At 36.2% G+C, this 13924-nt stretch overlaps 1 protein-coding gene across 1 annotated transcript in view; it reads right to left on the bottom strand.

Annotated features, from left to right (window-relative positions):
- Positions 1 to 3434: 3434 nt before the first annotated feature.
- PCGF6 (polycomb group ring finger 6) overlaps positions 3435 to 13924 on the bottom strand; it is a 37886-nt gene continuing 27396 nt past the window's right edge. The window contains exons 8-10 of the mRNA XM_082408453.1: positions 13782 to 13880; positions 8043 to 8129; positions 3435 to 4672 (exon numbers count right to left, since the gene is read on the bottom strand). Coding sequence (XP_082264579.1) covers positions 4616 to 4672; positions 8043 to 8129; positions 13782 to 13880 — 243 coding nt within the window. The 3' untranslated portion in view covers positions 3435 to 4615. The remainder of the gene's footprint in view (positions 4673 to 8042; positions 8130 to 13781; positions 13881 to 13924) is intronic.

Consider the following 13924-nt stretch of genomic DNA (forward strand, 5'->3'; position numbering starts at 1 on the left):
CTGATTATTACGCAGGGCAAAAAAAGCATTTTTCCTTAGAAGGGCTTATGAAAACAAATTTAACTCAGATTTATCTGCTATGCCATAAGTATGAATAAATGAAAGGGGTAACTTCCATCTCCCATGATTTCCTGGCATAAGGATTCATACATGACATACAGAATTCTTGATGTCCTTTAGGGCTAGACAATCTTTTATCTTTATCTTAAGCCAGATGTAAGCTCAGCAAAAGGAACTCCTTTCTGGCAACTGAAATTGTCCATGGACTGACCTAGTCTGTGAAGTAGAAATAGCAGAGGTAAGATTAGAATTAAGGTGAAAGCAGAATTCAAGTCCAACTTCAGAGCCTGTATCCCCACCCCTCGTCCAGTAATTAATAGAAGGAAGTGAATAGAGAAAATATGTAAGAAAGAAAAAAGGGGGAAAAAGATGGTTTAACATCAATCTTTTAATAATAATGGACCTACTTATTCATTAGAAGCTAACTCAGCAAAGTAATCTAAGAAGTGACTATATAGGGACCATATTTGAATTTGAAAATAGACTATATGCCAGCCACTGTTCTGAGTGCCTTAATTCTCATAAGTCTTTGAGTTAGGTACCATGTCCCAGGTTACAGATATGGAAAACTAAAGCTCAGAGAAGTTATATAACATGTTCAAGATCACACAGCTTGAAAATAGCAAAGCTGGAAGTCAAAGCTGTGAGTCTGGCTTCACAATTCATGTCCTTAACCAGTGTGCAATACTGCCTCTGTGTCTTTTGGGGGGTAAAATCTGTTCCTGGCAAACACTGTCTTCTTCATCTTCTGATTTAAAATGTTTCAACCAGCTTTTCTTTTGGGAGAACACTTTCTTAGAAACAGAGGAAAAAAACTTTTCTCTCTTAAATGAAAATAGTATCACAATTATAACCTCTGTAAAACCATAGACACCAACAAACTGAAATCAAAATTCAGTAAAGATCAAACCATAATATCCATTCTATGTAAGTAAATACTTGGCAAGCTTTCAGAAGATCAATATGGCATTTCATTTATGCATGGACTATTAATGTCAATAGATAATAAAATTTAGATTTCATCAGTCCAGTTTTGAAGAGAGGCCAAAAATAAAACTCATGTACACAGCAACATATTGAAAAAGGTTAAAAATGAGGACCTACCCTTTGGTCATGATCTGCTGAAGACAGCAAAAATAAACATTCAGAACCAGCATCTGCTTGAATCTTCTCTACTGCTAGGGCTTTCCAAGATAACAAAATACACCACAGAGGTTGCATCTATTAGAACTTGAAAGGGAAAAAAAATTTTAATTAGTCACACATATATCTAATAAGCAATTATGACCTGGTCATCCTACAAGAATATTCATCTAGGATTGAATCACTGAGATTATACTTTGGGTAGACTGAATAGGACAAGTAAACTGGTCAATGGCATTACTTTCAAGAATTCAAAGCCAAAGTTGCTGTAGGAGAGTCACTATGTGAGTGTGTGCAAGGTCTGTGTCAACTTTGAGTCCAGAGGAGAGACTGTCAGAAACTAGATAAGAATGTATTTCACTCAATCAGGAAGGAAGGGCAATGCAGTGGAAACAGAGGGGAAGCTCAGTGAAGCCCAAGGTCAGAGGAAATGACGATACCAGAGAGAAAAGATTGGGATGGCATTTAGGGAGGAACTGAGAAACCTGCCAAGCGCACATTCTGCCGAACTATTTCCACAGCCCAGCCCTCTGGGCATCTTTGCTCAGAGAGGGCTTAAACAAAAACAGAGGGACCTGCAAGATGTACCAACCAAACAAATCTTTCTCTAGCCATTGAAGTTAGGCTCTGGAGTCTGCACTTCATATAGTCTCATTTGTGCAGATTTGGGTATTTAGTTCTGTTTCTGCTTATGTTCCTAGCAAAAATCCCTCTTGAAAAAAATTTGATCTTATCTCAACTAAAGTAAATGCATGCTGCTGGTGACGGCAGTAAGGCTAACTCAAGGCAACAAGACAGGGCATTTGTCTGTTCTTGCTTGTGCTTTTTCCCTCATCTAAGTCTTTGACCCTCTGGTTATTTGAAGACAGCTATCATGTATTGCCTCTCACAGCTAAGTTTTTTGCTCTCCAACATAGAAGCAATTGCTCAATGCTTGCTCTTTTTTTGTTTCTGAGTTTCTCCCTCTGACTGTTCCCTATCCCACTGCCTTCCCATCTGTCAGTATCCTTGAGGTATGCTACCCAGAACTGGATACAAGGTGCATTGGAGATTAAAAGTATCAACTCCCTTGATCTGAAACTGTATTTCTGTTGATGTAGCCAAGGTCACATTGGCTTTGGAAGTACAGATTTTCAAACCAGTCAATCAGCATTCTTACTTAGTTTACTGTCTGGTAGTAACAAGTCAAATAAAAATAACCAGATATAAATTCATTCTTTGGGATTCTTGGAGGTCAAGTCCAGGAGGGAGGAAAAAAAGAAAGTGTGGAGCTTCGTGACTCTTACAGTATTTACCAGTATCTGCCCTTTAAAATTCTGAGATGTGTATAACCCACAGGCTGCAAGTTCCTTGAAGGTAGACCACCTCCCTTTAGTGTTGTCCATACAAGTGATATTCTTTTGACTTCTTTATTGCAGAAATGTTTATCAAATAATTACATTTAGTATTCTACTTTAAAAAAATGTTTCCCCATGTTACTATAAATCCTAACTTCTGAGCCCTCAGAATATCCTATCTTTGTATGCCTGAGACCGTGGGCTGCACCAGATAGTTTATGCTGACAATGTGATTTATGGTGAATGCCTATTTTTGTACACCTGGGGCTCTGGGACATGCCATATCAGTTTGACTACTGGGAGGGTGCTGGGGTATCAATGCTGCATGCCTATGTGACTGACTCCAATAAAAACTCTGGACTCTAGGGCTCAGGTGAGCTTCCCTGGTTGGCAACACTTCACACATGTCACACATCATTGTTGGGAGAATTAAACACTCTCCCTGCATCTCTACCGGGAGAGGACAAATAGCAGCTTGTGCCTGGTTTCTCCTGGACTCTACCCTATACATCTTTTCCCATTGCTGATTTTAATCTGTATTCTTTCACAGTAATAAACTATAACCAAGAGTATAATGGCTTTCTGGGTCCTATGAGTCCTTCTTGTGCACCATTAAACCTGAGAGTGGTGTTGGGGATCCCCAACACAGATGTTAACATGGGACAAGAATAAAAATAGTAAGCAATTTGTGCAAGAAACATTTAAGAGGCAATGAGTTCCATAGTTGCTATTCTGTCCATTGTCAAATACAGGCATCTAGTATAACCAGTGAAGGTAAAGATGTTTATAAAATATCTATTTGATAGCACAGTTTAACTCTGATTTGGCTATGTCATCTCTTAAAGAGTTTTGGTTATTTTTTTAAATTCCACAATAAACACAAACATTTCAAAATAGGTTAAAATAAATTTTTATTAAAAAAATTGTATTAAATGTTAGAAGAGATTTATACACAATTCACAAATTCTTTATAAAACATTGCCAATCTTTCTCCAATTGTAATTGTTTTTATGCAGACTTGGAAATTTTGCAGTGAAATAAGGTCTACAAAATATTTCTTTTAGAAAGCATCACAATGATAATTTTAGGCAAAATAGTCTTTAAAACTGAAATCTTTGCATGTAAGTGAGTGAGCTCTCAAACACCCGTATTCTTTATCCCAGTGACAAAGTAATGAGAAAATGAACATTAAACTGACTTACTGAGGAAACAATGAACAAGTTTCTGTAAACTTCTCAAATTCACTCAAATTTTTAAATTACTTTCAAAAGCAGTGCCATTACAAGGTATTGACAATCACATTACGTACTCAAAATGAATGTTAATCAAACTAACATTCAAAAAATAAAAATACTGTTGCAAAGAGGCGCCCCTTGTTGTAAGGTATGTTAAAGGAGTCTTTATTACACTGAAGGCTTATGGTACGGGCCGTAAACCCTACAGGAGACAGTCTCTTCACACAGAAAAATTATAATCCATCCCTTTTAGAAGTGAATAATATCTCTTTAGTAGTGTTGCTGGTTGAAAAAAAAACAGCTACAAGTTCGAAATAAGATGGCAACATACAAAAGTGGCCCATAGTTTTGGTCTTTGTATAAGAGGTACATTCTGTAACTTAACAAAGACTGGCTTTAAATCTTCAGTTCAAAAGCACACTTCTTTTCCAAAAGGATGACTGCCCAACTGATGCCATTTCAGAGAGCAGAATCCTAACCACCAACTTGAAAGGGGTATGGCTCAGTGAAGACAAAAACAAAAACAGTAACTGATTTACCTCAAAGATTAGGAAACAAAATCAATGTCAAAGTATTTGAAATCATAAAAATTCACTGCTTTAAAAATTTCCCCCTGAGCTGTGGATGCTTTTTATATATAGTCTCTAGTAAAACAGATGCATTCTATAATACCAAGTTGTAATTATAAATCCTATGATTCTTGGTGCTGAAAATAGATAAGTTATGTCTCGAACAGCACAAAGTGATAGCAATTACACATTTCGTGGAAATCTTTGGTGAGATGCAATCCTGCAGAAGTCTCCTTATTTTGTTTCCCTCCTCATAATACCCTTAGAATCTTCAAGTAATTTTCAAAGGAGAAACCACAAGTCCATAATGAAGGACCAGCAGACCATCCTGAAAAGAAAAAAAGTGTTCTGCAGTTATTTAAAAATCAGTTACGTAAATGATCAAATCAAAGATAGTTTATTTTTCATAACCCAACACTAATGTGAAATTCTTTGATTTAAAGAGAATAAAGGGTCCAAGATATATAAACTTGCTTGTTCACTCACCTCATTACCAAACACTCCCTGTTAATGTGCCTTTTTAATGACTCTCAGAAGAAAATTCTGAAACTACCAGGTATCCACAGTTAGTCAAGGTTGTTTATGGCAAAACAGTTCTTCAAAAAGAACTAAAAGATACACATTTCATTCTGCACGGATTACTTAATATATGACCCAAGCACTGGACTTCTCTAAAAAAGACTCAATTATCATAAAGTATCATGGATCTGCTAAGAAAATAAAACGTTTATTTCCCACATAAATGCAGCTTACAACTAAAACAAGTGAGAAAATTTTGGAACTCTTACCCATGTAATGTATCATACATTTTACTTCCTCCTTGAAGTCTGTTCAATACAATTTACCCTTTCTTTGATATCCAGAGTCATCCTTATGAACAGTAAATACACTGTGCTGTAACACAGTGATGTCCTCTGGGGTCATGGGAAACTTAACCTGACAGTAAATGACTCCAGATACTTTGTTTCTGAGTCTTTTTGTGTCTCCTCTCTTGATATCAGGTCTTAATTCCTTGTGCTCTCACCAAGGCTGCTTAAAAGTGTGCTTTTTAAGGTGTTATTTCTAATCTACTATGAACTGGAAAACTAGCTTAAAAGGAAGGCTCACTGGGGAAGTATGCCATGGGCAATGGACCTACTTTGAGCAACATATAGAGGGAGTGGTGGCATGCACGCCTTGCATTTCCAACCCTTTGCTAGCTATCGCTCGCTCTTTCTTCTTTATTAAGCTTTTTCATGGCTCCACTTCCTCATTTCTCATTCACTATTCAACTCATTGCAATCTGGCTTCTGTTACTGGCAACTTCAGTGAAAACTCACCAAAATTCTAGAAAGGGGTTCACCAATTCAAATGCCCACAAAGGCCAGAAAAGTAACATAAATGAATATGTGAGTCAGGTATGTAGTCAAATAGGGTATGTTGAGACCAGTGGTAAACCAGAGAGCAGACGCTTAGCTAAAGGAATTTAAACTCAAAAATATTTAAAACATAGAATAAGCCAAATAAAGTATAGTCCCATACCATGTTTGGCCCACGGACCATCAGACCTGTTCTAGACTAACTAGTCTAATCAAAGTAAATGAATTTGTATTCTAACACACACAGAAGGATCCTATTAACACTTTTACATGAATACAAATTACATTTTACATAATGTCAATTTTTTTGCATATAGTTATGTTTCACAATTACAAGCTGTTTCAAAATCTCAAAACTTCAATACATGTATAAAATCGCATTTTATGAAATGAGATAATTCCTTATAATTCAAATTTAAATCTATGTCTATTATGTTTATATTCCATATAAATATATAGGAATATATAAATATTATTTATATTTTATCTTTAGATGTCTCCATTCATGGTCTTCTTAAACTATCCAACCAGAGTGAATCTTCTAAAAGGTAAGTTCAGATTATGTCTCTTCTGTCCGTGGCTCAAATCTCTCCAATCAGTAGTCTCCCACTTCACTCAATTAAAATCCAAAGTTCATACTACGGCCTATAAAGTCCTGCATGGTTTTATTCCAACTGCTCAGATCTCAGCTCCTACCATTCTCTCCCTCACTTGCTACCTCCTAGCTTTCCCACTGCAGAGATATGTTATTCATTTAGCTAAGAGGTCCTGAGATTACATGACACATTGTTATCAATGAGGACTTTAATTTAAAATATTTCAGGTTATTTAAGTTCTGGGACTTGCTCATCTCTGAATCTCCCCATGTCTAGAATAGTGCTCCGTAAATATTTTTTGAATTGAAGTCATATTTTCTACCCACTCCACTGACTTTGCGATTTTACTCCTAGATTCTTACATTTCTAATCAAGCTTAACTCTTAAAAAGACAATCGGGACTTCCCTGGTGGCGCAGTGGTTAAGAATCCGCCTGCCAATGCAGGGGATGCGGGTTTGAGCCCTGGTCCGGGAAGATCCCACATGCTGCGGAGCAACTGAGCCCGTGCACCACAACTACTGAGCCTGTGCTCTAGAGCCCATAAGCCACAACTACTGAGCCCACGTGCCACAACTACTGAAGCCTGAGCGCCTAGAGCCCATGCTCCGCAACAAGAGAAGCCCGCGCACAGTAACGAAGAGTAGCCCCCGCTCGCTGCAACTAGAGAAAGCCCGTGTGCAGTTACAAAGACCCAACGCAGCCAAAAAAAAAAAAAAAAAAAAAGACAGTCATTTTCTAAGATTTCTGAAGTTTGACCTTATAAAAATTTTAAGAAATGTTTTGTTTATATCTTTAAGTATGCTTTACTTAGCCAAGAAACAATTTTGCTTTTGTATTTTATGAAGAATCTTTTGAATTATTTGTTGCCAAAATGTAGACAATTGGTATGGTGCTATATTTCTAAAAACATGTAAGAATAATCAAATAATCACCCAAATAAGTATTCAGCTACTCTTTTGTTAAGATTCTAAGCTTTAAGTTCAACGTTTTTAAGAGGTGAACCTTGATTCTACCACTAACTAGCCAAGTGACCTTGGGCAAGTTACTTAATCTCTCTACACCAGTTTCCTCATCTATATGATCCACCAACGGATTTTAGAATTAGAGGGTAAAATTCCAGGAGAAACTTTCTCTTCATTAAAATTGTAAGTCTTATCTTGCTTTTCATGTATCCAGACCAGATTTCATATTATATTCCCACTCGCATTATAGGCTAATTAAAACATCGTAACAGTTACCATGGCTTCTTACCAATTGAGCAAGGAATGGTATGTGAATCTCTATAGCCTAATGAGTATCTACAAATTTTTCTTAAAGAAATGTCCTTGCAGATACGTTTGCCCAGTAGTCTTCAAAGCTCTACTGCAATACTGGACAGAGAAAAAAAAAAGGCCTCTAGAATCAAACTGCCTGGGGTTTGAGTCCTGGCTCACTCACTCACTCACTGTGGGTAAGTTACATGTCCTCTCTGTACCTTGGTTTCCTTATCTTTAAAATTGGGAATAAAAGAATACCTACCTCATAAAACTATAAGGCATAAGACAGCTAATCGATACAAATCATTTAGAAGAATGCCTGACACACAATAAGCATTCAATAAACATTAGCTTTATTATTTACAGTCCAGATAATTTTAAGAAAATTATAGAATATTTATTAAAACTTTATTGATAACATGGAACATTTTTCTTTCATTAAATAACTTGTCCATTCGGCATAAATATGGTAAAGTCAAAGACCTACCTGCATTGCTGCATCACCTATTGCACGTCGAATTTCCCTTAGAGTTTGATACCGCTCTAACAAGTGATCACCACAGATGATATCTACCTACAGGCAAATAAGAATGTAAGTTTGCTTTCCTGCTTCAAAAAACCATATGACAAAATGAGGAAGATCAACATAATTATTTTTAGACTAGACTTTGCTATTTTAGACTGATTAAACACTCTCAAGAAAGATTTTAGAAACTTTTTACAAATAAAGTAAAATGGAAGGAGCATTAGAGGACATAGCAGGACAAAGAACACTACAACAGACATTCAAAATGATTTCCTTGAATCTCTGAGAACAAGTTAAATCATATTTGATATGTTCAGCACAAGGCACAGAAAAGTCTATTATTTAAAAAAGTTTCATGACACAATGATTAAAAGGGCTTATAATGCTTAAAAAGGCAATCTTTAGTTATTTGAATAATTTTCTTAACGAGGAATATCTCATTTTCCAACAGTGGAAAGTCTACTACTGACATAAAGTACACAATAAGGGAACTGTTTTACAGATGGAACAATCTTAACAAGGTCTTTTCAGCCCTTTTAGTAATGTCAAAGCTCTAAGATAAATCTACTTTTATATAGAATGCTCTAGAAAGAACGATATGGTTGTACAGTTATATACTATATTGTAATATGATTCCAGTATACTCACTTGCTAGAAACAGAAATGCAAATCCTTATATTCTCTTTCACTGAGTACTCCTTTCCCATTGCCTTAAAATGGGAACAGGTCCTCAACATCTTAATACATATCACTTAACAGGCTCCCTCTCCTAATGTCCCTATTTAGCTTATGGCATGAAATTTCTCCTTGCTCCAAACCAAAATATCAGCTAACTCCTATTTCTCCTTTTCCTTCTCACATGCAGTTACCAAGTCCTGTTGCTTCCTTCTTCACCATACCTTTTCAGTTCATATCATTCTTTCAACTGCTGCTCTTAGGCTTAAACCACTGAAACCGTCTCCTAACCAGATTTCCAACCTTCAAATTCCGTTTACTCTAAAAATCCTATGCACTGCCAACATGTTAGTCTCCCTAAAACCTTCAGCATGGTTGGGTAAGAATAGTAAAAGCAGTTGCATTTAACTGAGCAGCCTCTATGCACAGCATTTGTTACACTATATATTTGACATATGTTATCTCATCTCATTTTCACATTCCTGTGAGCTAGGTATTATAATTCCCATTTTACAGATAGGACGCTAAGAAGTAAAGACATTAAACTTTCCTAAGGTCACAAAGCTAGTTAAGTAGCAAAGTTCAGATCGGAACCCAGGTCTGTCCCCAGGTCTATCTTTCTCCAAAGATAAGTGCATGTCAGGGGTTGGCAAACTTTCTACAAAGAGCTAGATAATAAACATTTTAGGCTTGTGGGAATCAGGATCACTGTCACATGTGCTCAATTCTGTCACTGTAGCATGAAAGCAGCCATAGTATGGCTGTTCCAATAAAACATAATTCATAAAAAAGATGGCAGGTTAGATTTGGCCCATAGGTCAGTTAGTCAAGCCCTGTGGTATCTCACAATGAATAAACTCCGATTAGTAACAACTTTTGTTTTACGCTTACCAGTTTTAAAGTCAGCAAAGCAATACTTGTTTGCAAAAGGACTTGAAAGCAATAATAGCAGATCTTGTGCACAGAACTTAGGTCCATGAAAAATTAAAGAACTTGGAAACTAACATTATATTTTTATTAAGTATCCAGCAATCCAGAGACCACCACTCTTAGTGGGCTTCACCACATGGTATACATTTATGAGTTGGTTACTACAATTTTCTTTTCAACTTAATCTTAACCCCCAGAGGTTAGCCATTTACTAACAGTTTGATGCATATGGTCCTAGATGCAATGTGTGCATGTGGGGATTTTGGTTTTGTTTTTCTAGAAATGGGATCATGTCACATATTTTGTTCTACATATTCTTTTTTTTTTTTTTGTTCTACATATTCTTAAAACACACACAGACACACACATACACACAAACAACAAAAACTTAATATACTATGGAATCTTTTGGAATGCATAGTTAGCTCTCTGTGTTTAATAGCTGCATAGTGTTCCATTTTATGAATATATCATAAACTATATATCCATCCTCCTGATAAACATTTAAACTGCTTCTCATTTTACATGATGATTTTTAAGTTACTTGACTGTAAATACTTCATAAATTAGTTCATTCAAACAGAATCACATCTCTGAGGGTGCCACAAACATGACCCACATATTTGATAATTTGCTAGAAGGACTCACAGGACTCAGCATGATTACAGCTATGAGTAATTACAGCAACACACCAAGGATACACAGTCAGATCATCAGTAAGGCAAAAAGATGTAGGTAGAGTCTGGAGAAATCCATGCACAGGCTTCCTATGCTCTTCCCTCCCAGTCCAAGAGGAGATAACACCCACACACTCTTTTCTCTAGCAGTGGAAATACAGCCAATTTGTGCAGTGTTTCTGCCCAGGGAAGCCCATTTGAGGCTCAGAGTTTAGGGTTTTTATTGAGGGATGGTCATGTTGGCATTCTCTGCCTAGCAACTACCAAATTCCAGACACCCAGAAGCAAAGCAGGTATTCATCATAGATCCATTGTTTGTACAGTCTAGGTACAGGGAAACACCCTCAATAGTTAGGTAACTTTTCATATTAGTACAGGGAACTTTTTACAAGCCAACTTCCTATATGCTAGGCAAGGGCCAACCTTGGAAGCCAGCCCTTCTAAAGGCAGCAGCCTCAGGTCTGCTTTGTTAACTCTTTTCTGCATAATCTTTCTACCCTTTGGAGTATTAAGTCTTAGTTAGGAAGAATAACTACGATATTTCTGAATCTCAGAGCAGAAATCGTAATGTGAAGATAGTCTTAAGGGAAGAAAAACCCTTATCTTTTTAAAAGCAAGATCACACTAAAGCTTTCAAGACAGGATTTTTCACTGATTGAGCCAGTGCCACACTCATTCCTCTTTGTTCATACATACTTTTCTTTGATAGAAAGTTCTTTTTTTCTTTGCCTGTCTGGCAAAAAAAAAAAAAAAAATCCATTCTTCAAATCCTTTCTTTGACCCCTCCAGAGTTAAATCATTCACTCTGTGCTCTTGTGGCACTCATCATATCCTATTGTCATTCAGTTGTTTACTTTTATATCTTTCCCACACAACTCGGAGTCGCCTGGTGGCATTTTCTGTCTCATCTTTGTACTGGAGGCCAAGCACATAGATGCTCAATTTAGTACCAATAGATAGTAAATGAATGGTAGGGATACACCATATGACATGTTAGAGTCTCTGAAAAATGATTTGGAAACAATTCAATGATAGGGTTAAGGTCATATACTAAATAAATAATAATAAAAAGGAACCTGGGCTTCCCTGGTGGCGCAGCAGTTAAGAATCCGCCTGCCAATGCAGGGGACACGGGTTCAAGCCTTGCTCTGGGAAGATCCCACAAGCCGCGGAGCAACCAAGCTCGTGCGCCACAACTACTGAGCCTGTGCCCTAGAGCCCGTGAGCCTCAACTACTGAGGCCAGCACGCCTAGAGCCTGTGCTCTGCAACAAGAGAAGCCACCGCAATGAGAAAGCCAGCGCACAGCAACAAAGAGCAGCCCCTGCTCGTCTCAACTAGAGAAAGCCCGCGCACCAACGAAGACCCAACTCAGCCAAATAAATAAATAAATTTATTAAAAAAAAAAAAAGGAACCTATCTTTTAAGATGGAATTAATTATGGTAGGATTAACAACAAAATCTACTACCACATCTTTTATATAGAGAATATTTAGTGATCAATGTGGTAATCATTTCAAAAAAGCAAAATAAGGTCGGAAGATCAAATAATGTACAAAGGAACACAAGAGTTATTAAAAAACAAGATACAATAAGACAGCAATAAATTCAAAACACCACTAAATCAACCATGGTGATCCAGAGGCACTGGGCTCTCTTATGTGAAAGAAATCTACTCAGATAATTACTGATTTCTGATTTGAATTAACTTAAATCTCTTAAGAACACATGTCTACATTTTTTTTATCTTTCAGAACTGTCTTCCTTTTTTATTTTTATCTGCCACAAATAAATAATACTTTTAAAGGTATTTTATCATTTAACAGTCCCCTAGTAATCATTCATTCCTGCTAGTAAATAACCATTTATGAAGGTCACATATCTGTAAACAAAGAATACATTTTCTATTTGGGACTAAATGGTTTTAAGGAAGGTCAGCACAGAAGGCTCAAGTGACTGGGTTGACCAAGAATTTTATTTTGTTTAATGGTTAACTAGCTCAATGTTTTCTTCATATTAGAAGTAACTCTTGTTTATGTTCTCTTGGATTTAGAAGGCTTAAACAATTTTAGTCACAAATGGGTCTGCATATTTGATAATTCTCTGTTCCACTATTTTAACATTTTGGTGAAACAGTAATTTATGAATGTTACCAGCTATATAGTACCTGAATTAGAAAAAAATATTTACCTAAAGAGCGAAGAGCTGAGAGACAAACTTAAAGACTGAAACAAGTTTTACATCATTTTGTTTCAAAATGTTAAAAGCCTTGAATTTTGGGATATGAGGAAAAAATAAACCCACATTTTTACACAATAAAACCAATTTAGAGCTTTGGCAACCAAATTTCTTAAAACACCAGTGTGAAACTTATAAATGGCTCTGATCAATATCTAGCCACAGAGGAAGTAATCTATATCCTAAAGAAAGCCCTCTTGGGTGCCACTTCTTATTCTATATAATCAGGTGCAAGTCTTCTGATTTCTGCTTTTAGAAATAATAGACTATTATGAGATTACTCACAATTCTTCGTTCAGGAGTCCCTAAACAGCTGTCTATTTCTAACCAAAAGGCTAAGAATAACCTCAAGTATGCTTTGGCTACAAGGTGATAGATAGGTCATTTCCAATTTTCAGTTGCCATGAGATACACCTAGCATTATGTCAAAGTCAGTAAGAGAAATAACATTTAATTGAATTTAATATATATTTAGTACCGGCAGATATTGATACTAAAAACATTAGCAAAATTTCAGATCTACAGCAAATAGACATTTTAGATAAAAATTATTCTATAAAATTTTACACATGATGGAGAATAACAAAAATTCCTTTTAAATTTGACTAATGAAAAAGCAGAGCTATATAAACGTGCATTTTCACTGGCCCACATTATTAAACTACGAGTTTATTTAAACTTTATATACAACGATACATGAGGTTTGAGATTTCCATCTTACAACAAGAAAGTTATTATATAGCTAGAATGAGATATCTTTTTCAATCCTTAGGAAACTAACAGAGTCTATATTAGACAGCTGTTTCACTTTTCTAGGTGTCTTGAGCTAAACATGGATAAATCCAAGGATGTCCTCTGAAGAGAAGTGAATGGATGGAAAAGTAAACTTTTGCTCTACTATCAAAAAGAAAAGAGCTGGAGCTGAAGCTCCAGAAGCTCTTTAATCGTTCTCACACCCTCAGCTTTTCTCTGACACCCATAGATGGTGATCAATGGCAGCAAGTCAAATGTGATTAAATTTGGGGGTGGGGATCACTGTGTACCAATATTCAATTAACATTTACAATATCTACAATGTCATAAAACAAAAGCCACTGCATGAAATCCTAGAGACGGTTCTTTCTTCAATATGTTAAAGGTAATCGCACAACTTCCTGTCTTTTTACACACATATACTCTACCTGACAAGCTGGATCAAGACCCATTTTTCTTCTGAGGAATTTTTCTACATGTCCAATAGTTGCTTCTCCTGAAACTCGGACAAACTTCTTTTCCAATGGCTAAAAAAGTAAACAAACAAACCAATTTCAGATTAAATATACAT

This window comes from Balaenoptera borealis (assembly GCF_965194805.1).
Source record: "Balaenoptera borealis genome assembly, chromosome: 10".
NCBI lineage: Eukaryota > Metazoa > Chordata > Mammalia > Artiodactyla > Balaenopteridae > Balaenoptera > Balaenoptera borealis.